The sequence below is a fragment of the Macaca nemestrina genome, chromosome 7, assembly GCF_043159975.1.
Source record: "Macaca nemestrina isolate mMacNem1 chromosome 7, mMacNem.hap1, whole genome shotgun sequence".
Classification (NCBI taxonomy): Eukaryota; Metazoa; Chordata; class Mammalia; order Primates; family Cercopithecidae; genus Macaca; species Macaca nemestrina.
Window position 1 is genome coordinate 118,716,279 of NC_092131.1, and position 27,393 is coordinate 118,743,671.

A 27,393-nucleotide genomic window follows, 5' to 3' on the forward strand; every position below is an offset into this window, starting at 1 on the left:
TACAGCTGTTTAAAATCAAATACAATTAAAAATTTAGTTCTTCAGTCATACAAGCCACATTTCAAATGCTTAGTAGCTATATGTGCCTTTTTAAATTTAAATAAAATTAAAAATTTATTCAGTTGTACTGGACACATTTCAAGGGCTCAGCAATCACAGTAAACATATAGAACATTTCCACCATTGCAGAAAGTTCTTTTGGAAAGTGCTACTCTAGACAAACTCATAGATCATGCTAGCCTTGCTATAAGCCTCATTATCAAAACCAAATACATTGTGAAGATTTGACTAGCTATCCTGAGGTTCTGTGATTCTATGTCTATTTAGAGTTTTAATCATTGAGCTTTTCTTGTCCACACTCTTAGATTGGCAAATACTGTTTTAAAGAATTCATATTTCATATATTAAAACGTTTATTTTCTGCTCAAAACTTTCTTATCTAAAGGGGTAGTTTATATATCTTAAAAATGAAAAAAAAAAAAAAAAAAGAGTGAAATTCCAGTACATGCAAGGATTTCCCTGGAGGTATATTCCCATTAGAAGTAGTCTTTTCAACCAGAAAGAAAGCAGTTTTTGAATTGTGATATAATGTAAATTGCAGATCTTTCATAGTAAGATAATTTTTATGTTCCTATGTTTTTACAGAATCTCCACTGTGTGATAATTTCTACACAGGAGCTTTGATGCTGTTTTGATTTTAACCTTCTGTTATTTCTCTTGAATTTGTCTGTAGGTTTGCAAAGATTCATATCAGTGTATCTGAACCTATTATTCCATTCAGAGAAACAATCACAAAACCCCCAAAAGTTGACATGGTCAATGAAGAAATAGGCAAACAGCAAAAAGTTGCAGTCATACACCAAATGAAAGAAGATCAAAACAAAATCCCTGAAGGAATCCAAGTTGACTCTGTTGGGCTAATCACCATAACAACTCCCAATAAACTTGCCACGCTCAGTGTTCGAGCCATGCCCCTTCCAGAAGAAGTCACCCAGATTCTGGAAGAAAATAGTGATTTGATTCGTTCTATGGAGCAGTTGACATCCTCTTTGAATGAGGGTGAAAATACTCAGGTGATTCATCAGAAGATCCAAGAGAAAATTTGGGAATTCAAAGGAAAACTAGAGCAACACCTAACAGGGAGAAGATGGAGGAACATTGTTGACCAAATCTGGTCATTTGGCCCAAGAAAATGTGGGCCCAACATACTAGTCAATAAAAGTGAAGATTTTCAGAACTCAATATGGACAGGTCCAGCAGCCAAAGCTTCAAAAGAAGCTAGTAGATACCGAGATTTGGGCAATAGCATTGTGAGTGGCTTCCAACTGGCAACCCTCTCTGGCCCCATGTGTGAGGAGCCTCTCATGGGTGTCTGTTTTATTCTGGAAAAATGGGACCTAAGTAAATTTGAGGAGCAAGGAGCAAGTGATCTGGCAAAAGAGGGACAGGAGGAAAATGAAACCTGTTCTGGTGGAAATGAAAACCAAGAGCTACAAGATGGCTGCTCTGAGGCCTTTGAGAAGAGGACATCCCATAAAGGAGAATCTCCACTCACTGACTGCTATGGACCTATCTCAGGACAGCTAATTGCCACCATGAAAGAAGCATGTCGCTATGCACTGCAAGTGAAACCTCAGCGCCTCATGGCAGCCATGTACACATGTGACATCATGGCCACCAGTGATGTTCTCGGTAAGGAAGAAAAGGTAAAGATAGTAAGAAATGCCCTGAATAACAGTGAAGTCTCCTAGACTCAAAATCTTGTTTTTGAGACAAAGTCTCATTCTGTCACCCCAGCTGGAGTGCAGTGGCACAATCTCCACTCACTGCAGCCTCTGCCTACCAGGCTCAAGCAGTCCTCTCACCTCAGCCTCTCAAGTAGTTGTGACTACGGGCACACACCACCATGTGCAGCTAAGTTTTTTGTATGTTTTGTAGAGATGGAGTTTCACAACGTTGCCCAGGTTGGTCTCGAACACCTGAGTTCAAGCGATCCCCCCACTTTGGCCTCCCAAAGTGCTGGGATTATAAGCGTGAGCCACTGCACCTGGCAGACCCAAAAATCTTAAATTCGTTTAGTATGTTTTGCAGAAGCTATACCATCTTCTGATTTACTAACAAAGTAAGATCTTTGAAAGCCAGATGTCATAAATATTAAAATCTTGAGAGGGGAAAAACCTGACTACTAAAGATCTTTTCTTTTGCAACAAATAGAATCCTTTCTGTAATGAGAGGTCTGCTAAATGAAGTTTAAACTGCTCATATGTGTTACCATCCAAACCTGTGCCGTATTTTATCTCAAGCAAATAAGCATATCAGTCTGGGTAACCAAAGTTGTTCTGAAAATGATCAAAGAATAAGGCAACATTCTTGTACTCATAACACAAAAGGGTTTTTGTGAATTCTGGGTTCTTTCTGAAAAAGAAAATTATTTGGGGCTTTAGTCACTACTAACTATTATATCAAATCCTATTCCTGATTTTTTTCTCTTTGGGAGAAGCAGCCTTTAAGATCTCAGGAGATGTGAAGCCCTGGCACTTAGTAGCTCTTTGGACTTTTGACTGATATTAGTTCACTGAGACTTACTTTGTTTACATATAATGAAGAGGATAATCATACAGATTGTGAAGATTAAAATAACACAATTTTTTTAAATACAGTTCCCAGAACAGCACCTGGCACACAGTAGTTCTCTTATTCTCTTGAGATCATGGAACTGTTTCAGTAGTGAAGAGAATATAAAGGAGGATTGAGCCCTGGATGAGAGAGTCGGCCAAATTATTAAGTTTCCTCTAACCCTGAGGCCCTTTGAGTCAATATGTGGTTAATTACATTCTTTTTAGGAAGGTTCTTTTGCTGATTAATTCCTGAAAGCAGAAATTTAACCTTTTTTTTTTTTTTTTTTCCAGAAGAAATTTAGGCTTGCATCACATTAAGGTTTTTGTGAGACTAACTGAGCATCAGTAGCAGCATTTGAAAAATAGCTGGGTTAAGGCCAGTGTGCATTGTGAATCAAATCTCCAAATACGGCATGTCATATGCAGTGCTTCTCAACCTTATTTGAATACAGCATTCGTATTAACAGCCATGGAATCTGTAGATTTGTTTGGGAAACACCAATCTAGACTATTCTCAGATGCTATTTTTCATTTTCATTGAGAACTTTCTTAATTTAAGAAGGCGGAAGTAAGAGTTAAAAATCAAGAAATCTTAATCCCTCACATCTTTGAAGAAGACCTAAGAGCTTTTCTCCAGTCTCTCCTACCCCGACAAATGCTTATACCACCACTGTTTGAATACTTCTGTTGATGGGCAGTGCACAGCCAGCTTCATGATTTAATGGTGTTTTTTCCTATGTTGAGCAAAATGTCCGTCACCTGCTACTTTCCAGTCATCTGTACCACCATTCATCTGTCTTCCATGCAATAACACTTCTATGTATTTGAAGGAAATCATTAGTTTTCGAGTTTTATATCCAGGAGAAAAACTCTCCAAATCCTTCACCTATTTTTCTGTTATGATTTCTGTATCCTTTCACCATTTCAGTTGCTGTCTTTTGGACATAATTTATTTGGTCAGCATCCCTCTTAAAGCAACTGTATTTGAACACAGCACCTCACATACCGTCCAACCAGTAGAGAACACGTCTGTGTCTACACTGTTACCTCCTACGTGAAATACAGCATTCTTCTTTTAATGAAATTTAGCAATTACATCTTCTCATTAATTCATGTGAGAAGTCAAATCAATCCCATTTCTTTTAAAAAAAAAAAAAAAGTTATGTTTTCCTACTCTGTTCCCCAAAGAGCAGAATCAAATTTTTGGTAATTGACTAGACTGTAGAAATTATGTAGTTGTATGAACTCCTATATTTTATGTATGAGTACTGAGTCTATATACTTAATTTTTTTCTTAAGTTATATAACATAATTAGCGTTACAACAGTAAAAAGGAGAAAAATTTTAATGGCAAGAAAAAGAAGTCACATCATCACCATCTTAACACATTGACTTCTTACTCATTTTTTTCATGTGTCCTTGTCTGATGAGAAATAAAACTCAGGTAGAAAATCAAATGTTTTGATGAAGTTAAGGTCCTTTACATCTTCAACAGTCCCTGATAATTGGTAAATTATCAGCTTACCAATCATGTTAGAAAAAAAAAAAAAAGCTTAGGTTAATGTTTTGTATTAGAAAGTTCATGTTGTCTCCCAAGATTTACCTCATACTTGTATAAACATGAACAAATGCCTATAATGCTTCTTTAAAATTCTGCAGAAAATTAGCATATGGCTTTCTAGTCTGCAATTTATGGAACCCAGTGCTTATATCCTCAAAAAGTTTAGTCATTATTTACCTTTTTCCTGTAGTCTGGTACCTACCTTACTATTTCTAATTTCTCAAAAGGGCAGATTCTCTTAACATTGTGAGATATAATTCTGGTCCTGGAGACTTGAACTCATTTAAGAAGGCTAAGTACTTAGTCATCAAACTTCTGAGCTATCCTGAACTTCAGTGTTCTCCCACTTCAGCTTGTTCCCCTTGCTGTAGTTTGTTCACCATTCTCCTTACTGAAGAGAATGATAGGTAACATAGGTATTGTGAACCCCTGTTTTCATGCTATCCTCTGTAACATGATACGAGTTTCTGTAAGTTGTACATAAGACATGTCTCCTTATTTTGAAAATATAGGTTGAGAATCCCAAATCTGAAAATCCAAAACCCCAAATGATCTAAAATTTGAAACTTTTTTTTTTTTTTTTTGGAGATGCAGTCTCAACTCTGTCACCCAGCCTGGAGTGCAATGGCATGGTCTCGGCTCATTGCAACCTCCACCTCCTGGGTTCAAGCAATTCTCCCACCTCAGCCTCCTGAATAGCTGGGACTACATGCGTGTGCCACCACACCTGGCTAATTTTTGTAGTTTTAGTAGAGACGGCATTTCACTATGGTGGACAGGTTGGTCTTGAGCTCCTGACCTCATGATCTGCCCGTCTCAGCATCCCAAAGTGCTGGAATTACAGGTGTGAGCCACCACGCCCAGCCTGAATTTTTTAATTTGAGATGCTCAAACAGTATATAATACAAATATGCCAAAATCTAAAACAATAAAAAATCTGAAACACTTCTGGTCCCACTCATTTTGGAGAAGAGATATTCAACCTGTGTTGGAAAAAGCTCTTTGCACTGTCTTTAGCTCTTTTGCTTGGGTACATACACTCAGCTTGTTCTGATTTTGAGCATCTTGGACATGCTACTGATCCACCTGAGTTGGTATCCTCTTCTTCCGTCTACTGTGCATGTCCTCTTAAAATAGGGGTTGGGGAGGGGCTTTCTTCCTTTTTCTGTCATTGTAATCATTCATGATTGATTTCTTTTAGACTCTCATTATTCTGTAAAGGAATTTTATTTTAGGGATTGTTATCCTAGAACCCATGGTGTGTATTGGTTGTATTTTTTTTTTCTGTGTTTGAAATGATCTTTCCTTTTTTTCCTGTCCTCTGTTGCCCCAGCTGGACTGCGGTGGTGCGATCTCGGCTCACTGCAGCCTTCTTCTCCCAGGTTCAAGCAATTCTTCTGACTTGGCCTCTGAGTAGCTGGGATTACAGGTGTGCGCCACCACGCCCAGCTAATTTTTTTTTTTTTTTTTTTTTTTTTTGGTATTTTTAGTAGAGATGGGGTTTTGCTGTTTGGCCAGGCTGGTCTCGAACTCCTAGCCTCAAGTGATCTGCCCATCTCGGCCTCCCAAAGTGCTGGGATTACAGGCGTGAGCCACCACACCCGGCCAAAATGATCTTTTCTGAAGTCTAGGGCCCGCATAGGTCTGTGCCTATCCTTTCTCTCAAGATAATGGGAACATGTATTTCCTCCCAAAATAATGGGAACACCTGTTTTCTCCCCAGATTGCCATCTCTTCTACATTATTCATTTGGAGTGGCATTTGTCCTTTGTTTTCTGAGAAGATGAATTTTCAGTACAACACGTGAAGCCAGAATCAGCTGTTGGTGTTTATCAGACTGAATTCCTAGCAGAGTGTTGAGTCACCCCTGTTGAGTCACCACTCTGTGTTCATTTTCTCATTTCTATTAGGAAATCACCACCTGGATACAGCATGTGACCAGGCCACCCTGGGATAATACCTCAAAATATCATTTGTCATCTTATCCTTATATTTTTATCCTGGCACTCCCCACCTGGCCATCAGAGTCAGTTCTGCCGCTTTCCAGGAAGAAATATGTATTTTAACCCTCTCTCTCTGGAGCAAAGGATCATTTTGACTTGCCTCACGCAGGTACAAATGTCACTGTATTGGGCCTCACTGCCCTCTAAGAAGCCCCATTTATTTACCTTCTGTGTGGCAACTGTGTGTATGTGGGTTGGTATGCAATCTCTATACCATTATCACTGGTCAACTTTCTTAATACTTTGCCCCTGAGACCAACCAACTACCACATCCACTGCCTTACATTTGGAGACAGTCTGGCTTTTTTTTTTTTTTTTTTTTCCTCTCTCTCAAATTGATTTGAAGTCCTCTTGCTTAGACTGGAGAATCTCCTCTGAGGCCTGTTTTCTTTTTGTTTTTGAGGGGCTCTTTTATATTGATAACCAATTTCTAGTGTCCAGGGTCTATCAATGCAGTCAGCTGTTCACTTGTGTTTTCCTTTTTCTTTCTAAATCAACACCTTCAATTGGAAAGAAATGAAAAGAACTTCTGTGTTCCTAAGGCCTTTTGCTTCCTGTCTGGATATTTAGAGATCTTCTGAGAAGACTTTAGACTTTGCTGACTGTTGTTTTGATTCTCCAAGAATCGGCACAAGTTGATTTCAGGTCTTTTTTATTTAGCAAAATGAATTTCCTTAGTCTTTTTTTAAAACTTAGTTTTTTCTATATAGATTGTTAAAACAAGAAATCCTTCTATAAATGGATAGACTTGCATATGGTCAAAATGGGACATTTTGTAGGAAAATAATCTCAAAATCATTTTATCTGGGGAAATAATTTCAGGAAAATGCCCTTCTATACTTCTAAAATCCACTTTTCTAAAGATGCAGTTTATTATCATTTTTTACCCACGAAATTTCCCTGTAATTAACTTGATTATTGCTGAGCTTTTACCTGCTTGTCATTGAATTCTTTTTGTATTTTTTCCTTCTAATCTGTTAATCTTTTTTTTTTTTGCTCTTCATTTTTTTAAAATCTTTGGTAATAACCTCACATTTTTAAAATACTTCTTTTTGTTAGACAGTACTAGTTAAGAGTTTTTTGGGTTTTTTTGTTTTTTTTTTTTGAGATGTAGTTTCGCTCTTGTTGCCCAGGCTGGAGAGCAATGGCACGATCTCGGCTCACTGCAACCTCCACCCCACTGGGGTTCAAGCAATTCTCCTGGCTCAGCCTCCCAAGTAGCTGGGATTACAGGCACCCGCCACCATGCCTGGCTAATTTTTTGTATTTTTAGTGGAGATGGGGTTTCACCATGTTGACCAGGCTGGTCTCAAACTCTTGACCTCAGGTGATCCACCCAGCTCGGCCTCCTGAAGTGCTGGGATTACAGGCATGAGCCACCATACCCAGCCTAGTTAAGAGTTTTAATTACAGCTATGATTATTGTAGTTCTTCCTTTTATTAAATTTTTATTTTTGAATAATTTTAATTTTTATGGGTATGTAGTAGGTATATTTATGGAATATATGAGATTTTTAATCTTTTATTTTTACACATAGGAATAAATGCCAATATTGTTGGAACACATGTACTTTAATTTATCAGAAACATTCTTAATAAGTGTCACTGTTCACTTTTTTTTTTTTTTTTTTTTTTTTTTTGTGAGACAGAGTTTCGCTCTTGTTGCCCAGGCTGGAGTGTAACGGTGTGATCTCGGCTTACCGCAACCTCCACCTTACGGGTTCAAGCTATTCTCCTGCCTCACCCTCCCTAGTAGCTGGGATTACAGGCATGTGCCAGCACGCCTGGCTAATTTTATATTTTTAGTAGAGATGGCGTTTCTCCGTATTGGTCAGGCTGGTCTCAAACTCCTGACTTCAAGTGATCCACCCGCCTCAGCCTCCCAAAGTGCTGATATTACAGGCGTGAGCCACTGTGCCCGGCCTCGCTGTTTCCTTCCCCCCCCCCCCGCCCCACCTTTTTTGAGATGGGGTCTCACTCTTGTCACCCAGCTGGAGTACAGTGGCGCAATCTCGGCTCACCGCAGCCTCTGCCTCCCGGCTTCAAGCGATTCTCCTGCCTTAACCTCCGGAGTAGCTGGGACAACAGATGCACACCACCACACCCAGCTAATTTTTGTATTTTTGGTAGAGACAAGGTTTCACCATGTTGGCCAGAATGGTCTCCGTCTCCTGACCTCATGATCCTCCTTCCTCGGCTTCCCAAAGTGCTGGGATTATAGGCATGAGCCACCCGCCTGGCCTTTAAACCTTTTCTTATTCTATACTTAGGGCTCTTTTTACATTTCCTCAGCATTTTGTAATTCAATTCAACAAAGATTTAATGAGCTGCATGTGCCAATACTGTGTTAAACATGATTCCTGCTTTGAGAGATAAGGTGACAAAGCTTAATTATGTAAAATAATTGGAAAGTAAAATACAGTTGAATTTAGTGCACAAACATGGTTTTCTAGGGAAGCTTTAAGAGAAATTGGGATTAGCAAAATTTGAAACAGTAGGTCTCTGGAAATGGGCTTTGATTGATGGAATAATTTTGATTCAGCAACTTAGTATTAAGTTGACTTTCTTTATACCATAGCACATTGAAGACTACTATTAAGCCTAAAGTAAACTCATTTCTAGTTGGTTTTATAGGAACTGCTGTTCAGCATGACCTTCCTTTTTTTTTTTTTTTTTTTTTTTGTTTTGGAGACAGGGGCTCACTCTGTCACCCAGGCTAGAAAGAACAGTGGCACAAACATGGGTCACTGCCGCAGCCTCAACCTCCCAGGCTCAAAGCGCTCCTCCCACCTCAGCCTCCAGGAACCACAGGCATTCCACCATGCCCTGCTAACTTTTTAATGTTTGTGGAGATGGAGTCTCACGATGTTGCCCAGGCTGGTCTCCAGCAGCTTGACCTGTCAAATCCTGGACACTTGATTGGTTTAACACAATTTTCATTTCGGGTCCTAGCCAGGCATTGCTAGTGTATGCCTATAGTCCCAGCTGCACGGCCGAGGCAGGAGATCGCTTGAGCCCAGGAATTCAAATCTAGCCAGGGGAACATAGCAAGACCCTCTGTCTAAAAAATAAAAAAATTGGGGTCCTTGCCCAGTTATCTTGACTGTGTCACAGTATTTGTTACCTGCCAACTTCATGTCCACTTTGGATTTGATCATTGTGCCTTCTTTTTTAAGTCACTGATTATAATAGAACACAGAGTTGCTAGCAGACTCACTAAGGACCACTTTCCAGAGTGGGTTTGACCTGTTAACATCAATTATCTATAAACTTGTAGCTGATCTATCTATGTAGTAGCAACCGGCCTACATTCCCCACTGTGTCTGAGCATGCTTTATCTCCTATTTGATTGAAGCCCATCTGTATCCTGTCAACCATGTTCGTCTGATTCAGAAGTCATAGCTCTGTGACAAAAGGAAGAGGTTAGTGTGACCTGGTGTATAAGAATAAGTACCTACCAATTTATTTGTGTGTGTGTTTTTAATTAAAGTTATTGCAGAAGTGTTACCAACAATAACAAATCACGAGGTGAAAGAAAGCTCTTTTTTCTTGGAATCCAACTTTATTTCCCATTTCCTTTTACAGCGCTTGTCCGTAATAGTACATTTTGCATATCTGTAACCTTATGATAGAAATGATTTAATATTTTGCTTTTTAGGTTTATTTATTTTATAGGCATGCTTTCATTTGGCTACTTAGAATTTGTAATTTTCATTTTAACCTCTGCATGTGATCTTATCAATTGGATGTGATATAGTTTACTTAACTATCATTCTGAAATTGGAAATTTGCATTGTTTTCTGATTGTTTACTGTTAAAGAAAACATTACTGTGAACAGCTACTCCCTTTCCTAAATTCTGAAAAAAACAACATACCTTTAATTGCCAAACTTCCAGCTTTCAAGATTATACAATCTACAGGTTAATCTTAATATTATGGAAGAAGAAAATGTATATATGAGAATCCATAAAGCCATACAAGAAGAATGTTCCCAAATGGTAAAGAGATTTTTTGGAGCTTGGGTATCAGAGAAGACTTCATGGAACTAGTTATTTTTGAATGGGCCTTGAATGATGAAAAGGATTTGAATATAGCATTGGACTAAGAGTATTCTAGGTTGAAGAAACTATGAGCTCAGAGTTGGCAAAACCTCAAATGTGTACTGTGGACAGTGAGTGATATACCTTGGCTTGGAGCACAGAGGCTGTACCCTGTGTACTCTAGGGTCTGGCAGTTAGAGAAGCTGAAGGGGTGGGTTACTGCCTTGAATACAGGCTGAGATATTTATAGTGTAGTCATTAATAGTTGAGCCCTGATCAGAACTGTTTCAATTGATTAAGCTTTTTGTTGCTGTTTTTTTCCTTGATGAATTCCTCTTCCCTGGTTCCTTTCATATAGTAGGGTACTCTGCTACCTCCCTCTTTCGCTTCCTTCCTGCCTCCATCCCTCCCTCCCATGGGGTCCTGCCTCGTCACCCAGGCTGGAGTACAGTGGCACAATCATAGCCCACTGCAGCCTCCAACTCCTGGGCTCAGATGATTCTCCTGCCTTAGTCCCATAGCTACTAAGGTACTAGCTACTTAGTGCCTTAGTACAGATGCACACCACTACACCTGGCTAATTTTTAAATTTTTTGTAGGGACAGGGTCTTGTTTTGTTACCTAGGCAGGTCTCAAACTCCTGGTCTCAATTGTACCTCCCGCCTCTGCCTCCCAAAGTGCTAGTATTACAGTGATGAACCGCTGTACTCAACCAACTCTGATCTTTATTTAAGTGACTGAACTAACGAGTGATCATGATGGAACAAATATCCAATGGAAAGGGTCTGAAAGTATTTGCAGTCAAGGGCCACATGATCAGAAATTCTTATTGATATGGCTATGTTAATTTCTTAGTGATAACAGTGGCACATTTAGGGTCTTTGAATGCATCCTAAGCGTTGGACACACCTATCATGAGAGCCAAGTGTATTCGGAAGGTTTTATTATAGTATTTTCCAGTGTGCCCCAGTATCAAGATATAGTTTTCATGGAATTAAAATTGAATGGATCAAAATTACATGTTAACTACATTCAGTTTCAATTACAATTATTGATCTAAGCCTGCTGGCATGACCCATGCAGCAGCAGTCAGGCAGCTTGTCCCCACTGGTCCCTTATTCATGGTCTGTTGGCCCCACTTTCCTCATTCTTTTTTACCCCTGTTGTTTTATTGTTGTGTATTGACTTCCGCAGACTACCTTCAAACTTCCTTTTTTTTTTTTTGGAGACCAAGTCTCGCTCTGTTTCCCAGGTTGGAGTGCGATGGCACGATCTCAGCTCACTGCAATCTCCACCTCCCAAGTTCTCCTCCAAGCGATTCTCCTGCCTCAGGCTCTGGAGTAGCGGGGATTACAGGCATGCACCACCGTGCTCAGTAGTTGAGAAATAGTTGGAATGGGGAGAGTGGAGTTGCCTTTTGAACTAATTTTTGTAGTTTTAGTGGCGATATGGAGACCATATTGGCCAGGCTAGTCTTGAACTCCTGACCTCAAGTGATCCTCCCACCTCAACCTCCCAGAGTGCTGGGATTACAGGTGTGAGCCACTGCTCCTGACTGTTAAAACATTTCTTCAAATGAGATAGGGGAGTAAAGATTACTAGTTCACACATGTTAGGTGTTATGGTAAGATTTTTTTTCTATATATCTCAAATAATATATAACTAAAAGGGATCACTAATGAAAATAATAATTATTCTGCTGTTTTGGGAGCTTTTCAGACTGTACTTGAAGTATTGTTTTCATTTCCAGGTACCAAATACCAAGAGGGATGTAAATAAATCATAGTAGTTCAAGTAGTTCAAGTAGGCCACGATAAAACAGGAAATACAGGTCTAGTCACTGCAAGATTGGCCTGGAAAAGTGAAGACAAGATAGCTGTCTTTGAGTAGCTTACAGGGTAATTTGTGGGAGAGGGATTAAACTTGTCACATGTGATAAAAACTAGGACTGATGGTCAGAAACTTCAGGGGAACATATTTGGGACTCAAGAATTCTCTAGCTGTTATGGTTATCCAAAGATGGAATGGGCTGCCCTGGGAGGAAGTGAGTTTTAGAGTATACAAGGAGAGCTTAAACAGCTACTTTGGTAGAACTTCTTAACCCTCAAGTTTCCTTCTATCCCACTGTTGTGTGATTCTGTAACTATGAGGTTTCTGGTATGAATGACGGGGGAATAGTTAGAATGGGGAGAGTGGAGTTGCCTTTTGAAGTGGATAATATATTCTTAGATGTGTTAATTTTAAAAGGAAGTTGGCTCTCACAGCAGAGATGCCCTGGCATCCATTGTAAAGTGGTATTGTAGATCCAAGGAGAGGCCTGGCTTAGATAAGATGGTCTTAGGAGTCCCAGGCATAAAATTAGTTTAAACCACACAAATTATAAATTAGTTGGCTTGCTGAGTAGAGAGTTTGTTCAAAGAGTATGAAGCTTCAACGAATATCCATAAGAAGTAGTTCAGGATACTGAAATAAAGAGAATGATGGTCAGAAGGGCAGGAGTGTAAGGAGAATAATACTAAGATTGGAGACAGTTGACAGAGGAGATACTAATCAGTGGCTTCTGATTTGTACCTCCTACAGAGAAATCACAGAGAATGAAAATTGAGAAAAAAAAGCATTTAGGTTAGGAATATGAAAATTATTGTGAAATTTCAAGGAAGCAGTTTCCTGGAGCACAGGAGAGCCTAGACGTTAAAGAAAGAGCACATAGTGAAGAAATGAGAAGCTACCTATTTAAGAGATGTGAGGAAGCAAGGAAGGAGAAAATGTAGTAGCTAGCTGGGGAAGTAGACAAGAGGAAAGGGGGTGCCTTTCATTACGAATGGAGTGTTAAGTTGTTTGTTTCTAAGCTAAACCTAAACATGGTGAAGGCTCATCAGAGATTTTAGTTTAGTTTTTTTTTCCTTGAGGCCTTGTGACACAATAGATTTTCTGCCATTTGTTTCCTATTACCCTTCCTAATAACCGCCACTAGGGGGAAATCTGAATCAGAGAGAAAAGTTTGGGAGTCAGACAGTTTGGCTTTGTTCCTCAGTTTCTAGTTTAAAAAATAAATAAATAAAGGTGAGTGGGTCGTGGACACTCCAGACTCATCACCTTGGCAGTTAGGAGAGTAGGGTCCAGGACTCAATGGTGGTCAAAGGATACTTTAGCTCTGCTTAACAGCAGTGTTGTAAATGTTTAAGGATAATATATGCAATAGATCACTTATGTAACTAAAATTATTTTTTAGGCAGCAGGTGAAAGAGGAGACTTTAGTGAGAGTATCTGCTACTTACATGATTGTCTTTGATTTTCAATGTATCTCTATTCTTTGCAGGGTCTCTTCTCCTTACTAGTTGAAAGAATATATTGCATTCCCAGAGACACTCATACAGAACACCAGTCAGAGGGGAAGATGTTTCCCTCCTGAGTATGAGGCAGAATTGTGCCTAAAGACGAATTAAAAGAGTCATCCAAGAGAATTTGCTAGTGGAATTCTATCAGTTTTCAGGGGAATAAAACACTTAATACTCGTGCCACTTAAATATTACCAGTTTAAGAAAACTATGAGCAAATATTTATGTGTGTGGTTTTAATTTTTGGTATAAAAATACCAGTTGCTTCCCTACTAAGCCCAAATAGCCTATGCCATCTTAATTATCATTGGCATATCAATAAGGTCTTATAATTATTAAAATATTTTAATATTTAATAAACTTTAACAAAGCCCAGTCACACTCATATCATTGGATTTCAGACCCAAAGATAGCTCATAGGTGAAACCACATTGAAAGGTCCTTTTACAAATCTCCCTCTTCTCATGCTGTTTTGTGGAGTTTGTCTATGAGCAGCAGTGCAGTTTGGGGTGATTTAATTTTTGTTATTTTTTGTTTCTAATTTTTCTAAAAATCTCATGCTTTTTAAATAAACACTTAAAAAGTGTTCGTTACTTTTGTAAACCAAAATTATTGAGAACGAATTTAATCATTAGTGGATTGTTACAGAGTATATGGGTAATCATGTCTTGGTGTGGCTCAAGCCATATGACTGATCCATGGTTTAAAAATATTTATGGTTTTACAGGTCGAGTCTATGCTGTCTTGTCAAAGAGAGAAGGTCGAGTACTTCAAGAAGAAATGAAAGAAGGAACAGACATGTTCATCATCAAGGCTGTGCTGCCTGTTGCTGAAAGCTTTGGTTTTGCTGATGAAATCAGGAAGAGGACAAGTGGCCTGGCCAGCCCGCAACTGGTATTCAGCCATTGGGAGGTAAAAATCCAAGTTCCCATTCATTCCTTTCCTTCTCATCTATGGATCCATTCCCTACGGAAAAGGCCAAGAGTAGCAAACAACACAGATCATGCCATTTGGCGTTCCTATGGCTCAGTCAAATGGACAGGAGAAAGCAAATGCGTTTTTCATCCAGATTGAATGAGCCTGAGATCATCTGTGGTTTTTAATAAACACACACACACATATATACACACACACTCACTCTCATTTCTTCTTTTTATTCAATATAAAATTTAAGATGCTGAAAATTTATTCCTTTTTTATCCAAATATATATTTTAGATTTTTAGAAGAAAATCACAGGCCTTTTGAATGTGAAATTTTAAGAATATTTTCTTCTAGGGAAAAAAAAATATTTCCAGCATTTAGAGGGGAATAGTTATACTTCTTGCAAGGGGTAGCTTTAAATTATTGTGTATTGTGTATTCTTCAGTCCCCATTATGGAGATTCAAGGTTTCCATGGCTTTCAGGTGTTGTGAAATGAGAATGGAATGAAATGGCTACTCAGAACCCTTCATTGTCAGTGTAGGTAAAGGTAGATGAAAAGGCAAACCTTATCTGTAATCAGAAAGGAAAACTTAACAGATCCACATTGCTGGGGAGAAAAGGAAAGATTGTGAACACACTGTTGTAAGTTAGAGAAAAAATAATAACAAGAGTAAAGGTAAGGTCAGACCAGCCATCCTGAACATATCCCTAAAGTAGACGTTAACTGGCTAAGAAGAAGGACATTCAATTAGAAAGTGCCGCATGAGAAAAGGCTGGTAAAAGCAAACTGCAGGGCATGTGCAAAAAACAATTTACTTTTCAAGAAAAAGCCTAAGGTCAGGAATCAAATTGTAAACTCAAGGATGTAAGTAGAAAGATTGTTTTAAGAAAGCAGTTTTTGTTGTTGTTTACAGAGAATTGAAATGACTTCACATTATTCCCTTTTACCATGGAGGCTTGTAAGGTAATGGAAGTAGCGTTGACTTTGGAGTCAGAAAGTCCTGGTTTCAAATATTCTTCTACTTATTTGGACAAATCATGGACCCTCCCTGAGTTTTCCTCAGCCCTAGGTCAAATATCTAACCTAGTGCCTGACATTGTGGCTGACCAGCCCTTGCTGATGCGAAGATTATTTCCTTGTGGATCATTCTCTGAGTCTATACCACATTCCTTTTGGCTTGCTCTCAGCAGTGTGGCATTCATTGCACGGGGCTTCACACAGATAATCCGTGGTTTTTTTTCTTAAACTCTATTTCAGCAAAACTCATGATTTAGCTTCAATGCTAAGCTGTTATCTTTCTCACTTTCTTTAGCCTGATGGGTCCGTTTTTCCAGAACACTTTAAGAAGAGTTTAAGTTTAGAAGAGAATGGAAAATGAGAATAATTGAGGGAGAACTTTCTTTTTAAAACGAAATTTATAATCAAGTGATTCAGTGAAGTAAAGAAGGGTGGCACTTTAGAAAAATTGCCTTTGGACAGGGCAAATTTGATTTTAATTCAGCAAGTTCATATCATCTAAATTGATGCAAGTGAAGTTGCTAGTCCGGAGCACTCCATTGTGTCTGCTTTTCCTCTTTAAAAAAAAAAAAAAAAAAAAAGTCACATTCTTAATGTTTGGCAGAACCAAGGTTAATACTGTGATTTAGGTTACATTTTTTTGGTCAGTACAAACTCTAGGTTTTAACAGTAATTTACTATGAATCTTTTCTTGACTTTTGCATGTTTGTCTGAAAACTTAATGGTGTTTTGATGGCATTGCTGGCTTATCATATCTGATGAGATATTGCTGAATTTCATTATGTAGAAAACAGTACCCACCAAACATTTGTGTGTGTTTTTTTTTTTTTTTTTTTTTTTTTGAGGCGGAGTCTCGCTCTGTCGCCCAGGCTGGAGTGCAGTGGCCAGATCTCGGCTCACTGCAAGCTCCGCCTCCTGGGTTTACGCCATTCTCCTGCCTCAGCCTCCCGAGTAGCTGGGACTACAGGCACCTGCCACCATGCCCGACTAATTTTTTTGTATTTTTTAGTAGAGATGAGGTTTCACCGTGTTAGCCAGGATGGTCTCGATCTCCTGACCTCGTGATCCACCCACCTCGGCCTCCCAAAGTGCTGGGATAAACATTTGTTTATTAATTCGTGTGCTTGTGGGTAGTAATTTCTCATTTATCAAAAATTCTAACTTTTTAGTTTTGGTTTTGGTTTTGGTTTTGGTTTTCGGCATTCAGCTTTTATATAAGAACACAAACCAAGTGAGAAATATAAGGGATGGGTTTTAAAAGGCAGTGCCTGAAAAATAGGAACTATGTCTGTAGTGTAAATATATTACTGATGGCTCTAATGAAAACATCATTACAACATCCTCTACCACAGGTTTTAGTGACCAGATGTGTGATTGCAGAGCAATACAGCTAAATGATATTTAGAATCAGAGAGATTCAGTCCACTTCAACCTAATGACCTTGAGAGGAAGAATGCTTTCTTCATTGGCATTACCATTGCTGCAAACTGCCCTCAGAATTCACAAGTCGTGCTTCTGAATATCTCAGAGATGAGAAGTCCATCTCATGAAGATGGCCTTGATTAACACTTGTGCATAAAACTGGGTTATAGTATGTTTGATCAGAACAAAGAGGATATAGGTTAAGTAATCACTGGGATTGTCTGTAAATGCAGATCCCGAATAGGCATTCAAAGCTGTTGTAACGGCATCATTATTAGAAGAATGATCCATTTGAATTTGTAGATTCTTTTTTGTTTTAAAATCTCATCATTTTATAGTCAGTCTTATCCTCAAAAGTAATTTTTATAAAGCATATTTTTTTAGAAAAATGTATGAAATTCCCTTCATTTCTTAGTTGTCCGATATATTAGGAAGCAGGTAAGACTGCTCTAATAAAGGGATCCCAAAATATAGTGGCTCAAATAAGGCAGAGATTATTTCTCTTTTGAATCTAGGGAGGCAGCTAGGGCTGACATGTGCCTCACTGTGGTAGGAGCCCAGGCCCATTCTGGCTTGCTGCCTTTCTCAACACTTGGCTCCCATTGATTGTCCACAGTGGCTGTTCTACCTCCCCCATCACATCTGCATTCCAGCCAATAAGAATAGGGATGAGGAAGAGTAAGATATACTCCTTCCCTTTAAGGACACAAACTGAATCTTGCACACATTACTTCACCCTCATCCCAATGCCCAAAACCAGTCATCTGACCACATCTAACAAGGCCCCACACAAGAAGGAGGCTGGGAAATGTAGTCTTTAGGTCTATGGCTTGTTGTCTGTTTTGATAAATAAAATTTGTTAGAATACAGCTGTACCCAATCATGTATGTATTTTCTATGGCTGCTTTTAAGCAGAGTAAAGTAGCTGTGATAGAAATAATATACGGCCTGCAAAGTCTAAGATATTTACTGTCTAGCTCCTTATAGGAAAAGTATGCCTCCACCTTCTGAATCTAGGTGGCTATAAGCCTACCTGAAGTATCTATTACCAAAGAAAGGTAGAGAATGGATATTTAGGAACAACTAGTATAAAAACAGCAAGATTTTACCAAATAGGCAGTTTTTGTTACCTGAAAGCCTTGATGGTTGTCCATCTCCTTTATCCTTCAGAAATTTTTTAAAAAAAAAATCTTAAAATTGATCTTACACATTTAATACTTTTAAAAAATATTACTTTCTGGCTTAGCTACATCTTGTTATTAAAAATAAGTCTTTTAATAACTTGAGAGAAAAATATTCTCAAGAAAAGTTTTGCCCCAGTTTTGTACCATCCTTCTGCCACGTCCTTGCCACCTGTCATGGTCCTGTTCCCAAAAGCTTCAAATTTTTGAAATCTTAAAAACTACATTATAATTAAATGTCATTGATCTGATATTTTTTGGCTGTCTTGGTTTTTCCCCCATAGTTAGGTTTAGAAATAACACAGTTGTTGAGATATGGCTTCTCACTCCAAGGCACTTCTTTTCATTTGTATTCTACCACACCATATAATTTACAATCAAGAGCTTTTGAGAGAAAGTGCTTCAAAAAATAGAGAAAATAAAATTACAGGCATTTTTCCATGAGGAAACCTTTGAAGTCAGCAATCTCATAATTTCTCTTTCTATGTTTTACTCTTCTATGAAAAAGGAAGAAAAGGAGCTAATAACAGACACAGAAAGAAAAAATATTACCAACCAGTGCTGTTGTACATATATGTCAGCATAACCTCAAGATTTGCCACTTATTACTGAGATTACCCTGAGGGGTGGGCTAAAGTTCATACCGGGTGAAGTGATTACAATACCACCAAACAAATTTATTTTGGACATGGTATTTTCCACCTGCCAGCAGTAATCATAGTGAAAACTGGGCAAAAAATTGAAATGGAGCACCCAGAGCTTTTTCCTTCTAGGCTTTCTTTTTCCTTAATGCCTAGGGCAACACTTTGCACTTGGGTGCCTTTTTATGATTCGAAAATGGCATCCCCTTCAGGCTGTTGAGTTGCAAAAATACATTCTCACTCTAGGCCGCTGAATTCTGGGTGAGGAAGTGAGGGAAAAAAAAGAAGGAAAAAAAGCACCTTTTTCTTCATTTTGATATCAAGCCCCTCTCTGTGGCCTGGAGGGGCCTTTCTGTAGAGCACAAGCTGGACAACCATAAAAGGGTAGCTTTGTCTTTGCTCCACTAAGGAAATTCAAAACCAGCCTCAAGCTCTCGAGTGTTACTCCATCTCCCCTGTCCTCAGAGTTTGCTGGGCATGTTGAGGCAGGTGCTTCAGGCTCTCCACACAGATGCAAGAGTAGTGAAGATGTCTTCATATAGTCATATGTTATTGGGACTTTTAACATTCCATCCTTACAAATAGGAGAACTCAGGTATAAATGATTGGAAATAAGTTGCCCAAGATCGCACAGCTAAGCGAGTAGAGAACTGGCGTTGAAGGGAAACTGCCTGGCTCCAGAGCCAGTGCAGTTAACCCTCACACCACGTTCACTCTGGCCTCAGTGCCTGCTCCTGGATTCAGTGAAGTGCCAGCCCCCTACTCCTCACTCTCTGGGTTTGATTCCACACAGACTCACTTGGTTCTTCTCACTCATTGCATTCTCTCTGCCTGTTTCCTCACATATGAGGAACAGACCCCACCCCTCTCACCCTGTCCTCCCACCAGCAAAGCAGAATAACCAATTCTGAAAATAGTTTGTGTTTCTTACAAATGTTGAGAATTTTACCTTCAGACAAAAGAGAATTATAACTTGTGGCCGGGTGTCTTAAAAAAAAAGTGTTAAAAAAATTACAATAGTTTTTTTTCATAGGAAAAAATTACCAAAAAATATATTACCAAACATGTGTTTTTACCAAAAAATATGTTCAGGGAGATCCTATGCGCCATTCACCCCTCCTTCCCCAATGTTAACATCCCTTATAGTACATTGACATTGATACACCCATAGCGCTTGTTCAGGTCTCACCAGTTATAATATATGCACTTGACTTAGCTAGTACCATTGTGCAATTTATGTTTGGATAAACTCAGTCTTCATGGCAGTCTGCAAACATGGCAAAGGGCAGGCTTTGGAGCCAGACAAATCTAGGATGTGCCAGGTGCCTTACCATATGACTTTCATATATCTTCTTCAGTCTTCACAACAACCCTGTATCAGTTGATAGATTATGAGTGTTTTCAGCTGCAAGAACCATAATGCCAGAATAGTAATTGTTTAAGCAACTAGGGCTGGTACCATGGCTCAGGGACACCATCAAAGATGCAGGCTCCCTTTCTTCTGCTCTGTATATTCATGGGAGTTTGTGCATCTGTAGTGCTATAAAAATGTATCACATATGTAGTTTTATGTAATCAAGATACAGAATTGTTTCATCACCACAGGCTCCCTCATGCTCCCCCTACATAGCTACCTACCTTCACCCTGGGTGGGTGGCTTTTGACCAGTCAGGCTGTTTTGAGTAGCAACCACCTTCCCTCCCTTCCTCCTGCCCAGGCCCTGAGGCCACACTGACTCAGCCTGGCTGGTATCATGGTGACATTGTCTGCTGGTGAATGGTCTGGAATGAGCCTTGCTATCCTAGGCCCAGTGGCTAGTGAATTAGAATTGAGTCTCTGGAACTGCTGTGCCCACAAAATTATAGCACACACCCTCTGACCCAGAAGAACTCCCTCAGATGGCCAGGTCCACAGGACCGAGCTTCCTCCCCACTCCTCCTTCTTACTGCAGTTTCTCATCTAAATTCCATCCATTCGCCCTTGTCTGCCACTCTACCTACCCACGCCCCCACCCAATTCCTGGACCTTGTCTCCTTCTCTGCCCCTTGTTGCCCAACCTCTAATGGGGTTCCCTTCAAGACACTGCTTCTGTAGACTTGTTGTCACCCACCAGAATTGTTACTCTAGCGCTGATAATGCCTCTGTGCCCCCCTGGCTGTTCTCACTTCTTACTGTCTGCCCTTTCCTTCAGGGACTCTTTTCTAAAAGATATTTCTAGTTCTTTTGTTGAGTGTCCATGAGATATGTTTTAAAGTCTGTCCAACAGAGGCTTTTTTTGGTTCACTGATAATGGTTTATTTAACTAGATAAAGACGTGTAGGCTCACACTGAGGCTCCTTAGCACTCTGAAGGACTTCATTGTGTACCAGCAACTGCTGTTGCTGATGCAAAGCGTCTCGTTGGTCTGATTCATGTTCTTCTCTAGATGATCTGGCTTTTCTCTCTGATTTTCTCTGTACCTGCCTCAGCACCAGGACACAGGCAGCTGCTTTATTTCCAACCTTTGTTCAAGAGCAAGAAGCACAGTTGTGGCTCACACCTCCCATTCTATAGTGTCTAGTGGGTCAGAATCAAGCCTCAGGAGATGCAGGTGCCCACAGATTTCCAGCATTTCAACACTGTCACAAGGGGTAGATTATTTTATTATCTTGGTCCAGACTCAGTGAGGTTTTTCCATCTGAAGACTCTCATCCTGTTCTCTGTTTTCTGGTTTTAGAACTCCTGTTAGATATACCCTGTACATACTTGATGGCTCTTGATTTTCCTTTCAGACTTTTTTTTTTCTAATCTCCATCTCTCTGTACCATATTGTGTATTCAGAAAGATTTCTTTAAGTCTGTCTTTTTAAAAATAATATACTGAGGTGTGAAATTAATACAACCTAAAATTGAACTTTTTTTATTTTCTTTTGAGACGGAGTTTCACTCTTGTCGCCCAGGCAGTGCAACCTCCATCTGCTGGGTTCAAGAGATTCTCCTGCCTCAGCCTCCCAAGTAGCTGGGATTACAGGCATGCACCAAGCCTGGCTAATTTTTTGTATTTTTAGTAGAGATGGGGTTTCTCCATGTTGGTCAGGCTGGTCTCAAACTCCTGACCTCAGGTGATCTGCCTGCCTCAGCCTCCCCCAAAATTGAACATTTTAAAGTAAACATTTTGCTGCATTTTTTCCATTCACAATGTCATGCACCCACCACCTCCAGAAAAAAAATTAAAAATTCACTGGGCATGGTGGCATGCACCTGTAATCCTAGCTGCTTGGTACACCAAGGGAGGAGGATCAGTTGAGCCCAGGAGATTGAGGCTACGGTGAGCTATGATTGCACCACTGCACTCCAGCCTGAGCAACAGAGCAGAACTCTCTCTCTTCAATAAAAAAATATATGTAATAATAGTAAGAGTTTAGTTACATGTGTTGATCTTTGTTGAGGTTGAAGACAAAGGCAAAATATTGATGGCAAAGATATTAAGACTCAGATATATCCTAGCAAAAATGAAAGCTTTTTAAAATTATATTATTAAAAATTAATAGTTTTCTTCCTTAGTGTTATGAACTGGAATTATGAGCAAAGAATAACAATGTATGTTACAAGTTTTATTGACTCTACTTCCATTTGTTCACACCTCCCATGATTTTTCATGCTTTTTTTTTTTTTTTAAAGATGGAGCCTTACTCTGTCACCCGGGCTGGAGTGCAGTGGCACGATCTCGGCTCACTGCAACTTCCGCCTCCTGGGTTCAAGCAATTCTCCTGCCACAGCCTCCCAAGTAGTTGGTACTATAGGCACATGCCGCCCCACCCAGCTAATTTTTTTTTTATTTTTTATTTTAGTAGAGACAGGGTTTCACCTTGTTGCCCAGGCTGGTCTCGAACTTCTGAGCTCAGGCAATCCGCCTGCCTTGGCTCCCAAAGTGCTAGGACTACAGGTGTAAGCCACCACACCCGGCCAATTCTTCATACTTACTACCATTCCTAGCAAGCTTAGTTGTTCTTTGCCTAACTTTTTTTCATTAGCTAAGACTATATGAATTGGGGAGCTCAGTGAATAAGGTTTGAAATTAAAAATGCCTAACCTTGCACATTCTGTCATCTTCTTTTACAAGATCATTCCCAGTGACCCCTTCTGGGTGCCAACTACTGAGGAGGAGTACTTGCACTTTGGGGAGAAGGCTGACTCTGAGAACCAGGCCCGGAAGTACATGAATGCGGTACGAAAGCGGAAGGGGCTCTATGTGGAAGAAAAGATTGTGGAGCATGCAGAAAAGCAGAGGACACTCAGCAAAAATAAGTAACTATCTACTGTTGGTGGATTCTTTTCCTTATAGTGAATTAAAAAGTATCATCAAGGGTTTAATATTGGGAAAATTTCTTTTTGCCACATTATCTCTGTTTATTCACTTTCAATAAAGTTGATCCATATAAATATTTTAAAGAGGATGTTAGAGAACATGTTCTCCAAGTGTGTTTTTAATTGGTTCTGGTTCAAGGCAAGAAGTTATAAATATTGCAGTGATGATTTATGACTGCCCTGTGTATAACCCCCAGCAGTAAGACGTGTGGTCAGGGCTACGCACTTGGTGGTGGGGAGGTGATGTGCAGACCCACAGTGGGCAGTCTCCTCTGCACTGAGCAGCCACTCCGGGACTCACATTGTCTCTGCCTGTCATCACAGTGTCATAATTCTGAGTACATCGTCCACATAAACATCATGTGTGAATTTCAGAGTGGAAACATTTCATATTTAATCAGTGAATCACAGCATTTAACATTGTTTGGAGAGACCACATACTTGAGAGAGCAGCTGCTTTTTAGTTAAACCAAGTCACTGTTATAGCTCATCCATCTTATGGTGTTGTCTAGCAAAACAGTATCATGTTCAATAGTTAGCCTGTAAATCTTCTGCTTTTACACCCACTCATAAATTTTATCATTCCTATTTAAATCAGTATTAATGGGAGTTATCCGTATACCTTTTTCTTTTTTAAAAAAAAAAAGGTAAATTTCTATAATTTTATTTGCTATTTCCTTTTAGCCTTACTTAGCTAATGTGCATGAGGTTATGGCTTTGTTATAAATATTTTTTCGAAATTTCAGTTGCCTCCTTCAGGATGATCTTCATATAAGGAACAAATGCAGTTCAGACAAAAATAGATTTTATATTTTTTGATATTGCATAATTTTTATAGCCACTTAAAAGAAGGATTCCTTTTCATAGCATAAAATTATCAGACCAGACTTTGTTTTTGAAATACTTTAATGAGTTTTCTTAATAAACTAGGTCATTTTTAATACTAGCTGTAGACATTTTATCTTTAAATCTTCAGAGCTGGTCAAATCTAGTTGACCTAGACTTTGGGGAAAATGTGGCTGGATAATTCACTGTCTATTTAATTTCAACAGATTATAATAGCTGAGTTAGTTTAGGAGAGTTATATCATCTATTGGTTTATTTGAAAACTTTGGTAACATAGGAAAAACTAGCACTTCAATTTATAGCATTTGTAAATAACATCATTCAAACTGCCAGATGTGCTATAAAATGTATACTTAGACTTAGATCAGCAAATTTTGCATTTAATAGAGAAAAGAGGCATAACCCAGAAAAAGTTGGAGAAAACGATGCTCTTTCTGCAGTCTATTGGGCCCTGACAGATGTGCCAGTGTGGGGGAAGTGACATGTCGAGTTGAGAGATTGTCTCTCTTCCTTCCCCATGTTTGAGGGAGATAATAATGAGCAGGAAAGTGGCCACAAAGAGGCAGACCAAGGGATAGAGCCAATCTACCATCTAAATAATCTACCTTATTGTGTAATTCATGATGAGACCTCAGTCATTGAAACCCCGTCCCCTTCTGTGACAGCATAGTAAGACTACGTTTTTACTGTGTCCAATGCCGTGTCCAAACCCTAGCCTCTGTTTGTTGAATTCAATAGAAACCAACCAAAATGTTGTCAGTCCACAAGTAGAAGTGAGAGTGTTCCTGTTCTTACAGAGGAGCTGGCTTTGTATACTCATTTATAGATAGGCTTCAGAGACAGTAAGGAAGGCTAGGTTGAGGAAGCCACAAAACCAGGGCTCTCCTGGAGAATTTTTTGCCTTGAGGTCCGGAGGTAGCTATCCTTCTACTCAGGGGACAGGCATAGACAACACCAGCATAATGCCTTTTCCCAGCCATCCCTGGAGTCAGTGGGTGAGGGGAGGAGACGCTGGGAAGGGCCTGGGCTCCAGCCCCTACTGGAGGATGAGCTGCAAGCAGTCTGGAGACCATCACCATTGCCCTCTGACAGGGAGGCTGTTTCCTGTGTCAGATTTTCCATAGACTGGAAGGGAAATTCCCTTCTATTGGAACTTTAGTGAAGAATGCCTGGCACCAGAGAGGGCAATTCTCCTGCCTCAGTCTCCTGAGTCAGTGGGATTATAGGTGCGTGCCACCTTGCCCAGCTAATTTTTTGTATTTTTAGTAGAGACAGGGTTTCACCATGCTGTCCAGGCTGGTCTCGAACTCCAGGTCAGGGACTTTTTATATGTATTTGATCCTCACACTTGTTGTATGAAACAGGGGTAAGGAAATTCATTAGAGCCTGGTGAAAGTTAAGTTCACAGCCCACGCTCCCATTTTTCATTCCATCGTACCTCTTGGTAAGCCCTGCTGTAGTGCATTACACAAAGATTCCCATGATTATTGTCTGATACATGTTAGGATCAGAGAAGTCATCAGTAGATGCTGAATATTCACTATGGTAGAGGAGGACTTGGGGGCATCTTTATTTCTATTCTGTGCCTTAAACTTAGGTAAAGCTACCAATGTCCAAGGTTCAAAATCATTATCTGGACTGACTCAGTTTTATTGACCGGTAAGTTTAGAAAAATAATGGATTTCAGAAATTAGGTTAACCTTTGTACTTGGAGCTGAGAACAGGGATCTGGATGTAAAAGATCCTTTTCTCCTACCTTAGAAAAGCCAAATAAGGCTCAGAGCTATGGCGAGCTTGTCCCAGGAGTCAAAGCCCTTCAGGTGAATAGATTATCAAATCTGGGAATTAGAAGGTCTTCCGTTGTCAAGCAGTCAAACTGTTCCTTTCTTATTAAGGCAAAGAACGTTGTACACTTTCTGAGCTAGAAAAAAATTCGTTAAAATAAGACAAGAATTTATTTATTTATTGAGACAAGGTCTCTCTGTGTTGCCCAGGCTTATTAAGGCAAAGAACATTATACACTTTCTGAGCTAGAAAAAAATTCATCAAAATAAAGACAAGAATTTGTTTGTTTGTTTGTTTGTTTATTGAGACAAGGTCTCACTCTGTCACTCAGGATAGAGGGCAGTGGTGCCATCACAGCTTTCTGCAGCCTTGACCTCCCAGGCTCAGGTGATCCTCTCTTCTCAGCCTCCCTAGTAGCTGGGACTACAGGCGTACACCACCATGCCCGACTAACTTTTATATTACTTACAGAGACAGGGTCTTGCCATGTTGTCCAGACTGGTCTGAAATGCCTGAGCTCAAGTGATCCGCCCACCTCAGCTTCCCAAAGTGCTGAGATTACAGGCATGACCCACCGCACCTGGGCCAAAGACAATAATTTAGATCAGGTTCTAAAAACAAGATAATGAATGCATGAAACAGACCATGGAAGCACTAAGACCTTCTTTTGATCCTGTTTTATGTATAGAGGGCCTGCAGCCCAGAGGGCATCTTCTAGTTTTAGGAATAAACAGTGGGAAGGTTTTCCACTTTGTGGCACATCTGTCTTGCAGGTCACAAGCAGAGCGATTTGCAATAGCCTTTAGGGAGCCAAGGTAGCTCCTACCAAAGAAGAGGGGCAAGAAGGAATGAGGGGGAGGAACAGAAATAAAGGTTCCCCAGAAATGCCAGAAAGGGCCTGGCCTCCCAACTTGGACATCTCTGGGCCAGAGGTGAGGGCGCAGACTTGATCGTGAATAATGGGGATGGGATTTGTTACCAGCCGCAGGTCCTCTGGGCCTTCTGGCCTTTCTGAGGAAATTCCACAGAGCCAGGCCATTGGATTCAGCCCCACAGGTCCTCCCTTGGTCCACCTCACCCTCACCACCCTCAAGGGCTGGGATTGTTTGGCTTGGGGAATCACATTTAGCCTGTGGGTTTTACACATCTCTGCCAGGTATTTGGATCTGCCTGTGCCTAAGATTATTTTTTATGATTCAAGTTCATGGCAAAAAGGCATAACAGCTCTAATTCTTCTGTCCCAGATTTCACTGTGATCTCATCGAAAGAATCAACCTTTAATGTGCAGTTTAAAATGCCCTTTTACCTCCGCTGCAGCTTCTGCCTTTTTGCAGAATCAATGATCTTGAATTTGTATTTATTAATTTACAAATTCCACTATTTTCAAATTGTAGAACTTTTTCCAAAGAATTACTTATGTTGTCTTTTTGAGGAAAACATTCAGTTGAGCCACAAAGCCCTGATGTTGTACTATATAGCGATGGGATCAGGTACAAGGAGACAAGAGTTGAGAAGCAAGAGAGTCCTGGGTTCTGTCACTTCTAGCCAATGCGGGGCAACTCAATCTCTTTAAGCCTTACATACCTCATATTTAAGGTGGGGAATAATTCCCCATATGTTGTGGGGAGGAGTAAATGAAATAATCTGTGTTAGGACACAGTACCTGGCA

General features: G+C 39.8%; 1 protein-coding gene across 3 annotated transcripts in view; it reads left to right on the forward strand.

Moving 5' to 3' along the window:
- The window catches only part of LOC105493085 (elongation factor like GTPase 1), a 130,167-nt gene extending 106,997 nt beyond the window's left edge, over nt 1-23,170 (forward strand). For 2 of the 3 annotated variants that reach the window (XM_011760512.3, XM_024796375.2), the window contains 3 exons: nt 734-1,692; nt 14,289-14,473; nt 22,849-23,170. In XM_011760512.3, the coding sequence (XP_011758814.1) occupies nt 734-1,692; nt 14,289-14,473; nt 22,849-23,037 (1,333 nt within the window). In that variant the 3' untranslated portion in view covers nt 23,038-23,170. Of the gene's footprint in view, nt 1-733; nt 1,707-14,288; nt 14,474-22,848 lie in introns of all 3 variants that reach the window. The other variant, XR_011626251.1, reaches the window with a different exon arrangement.
- The last annotated feature ends 4,223 nt before the right edge of the window (nt 23,171-27,393 follow it).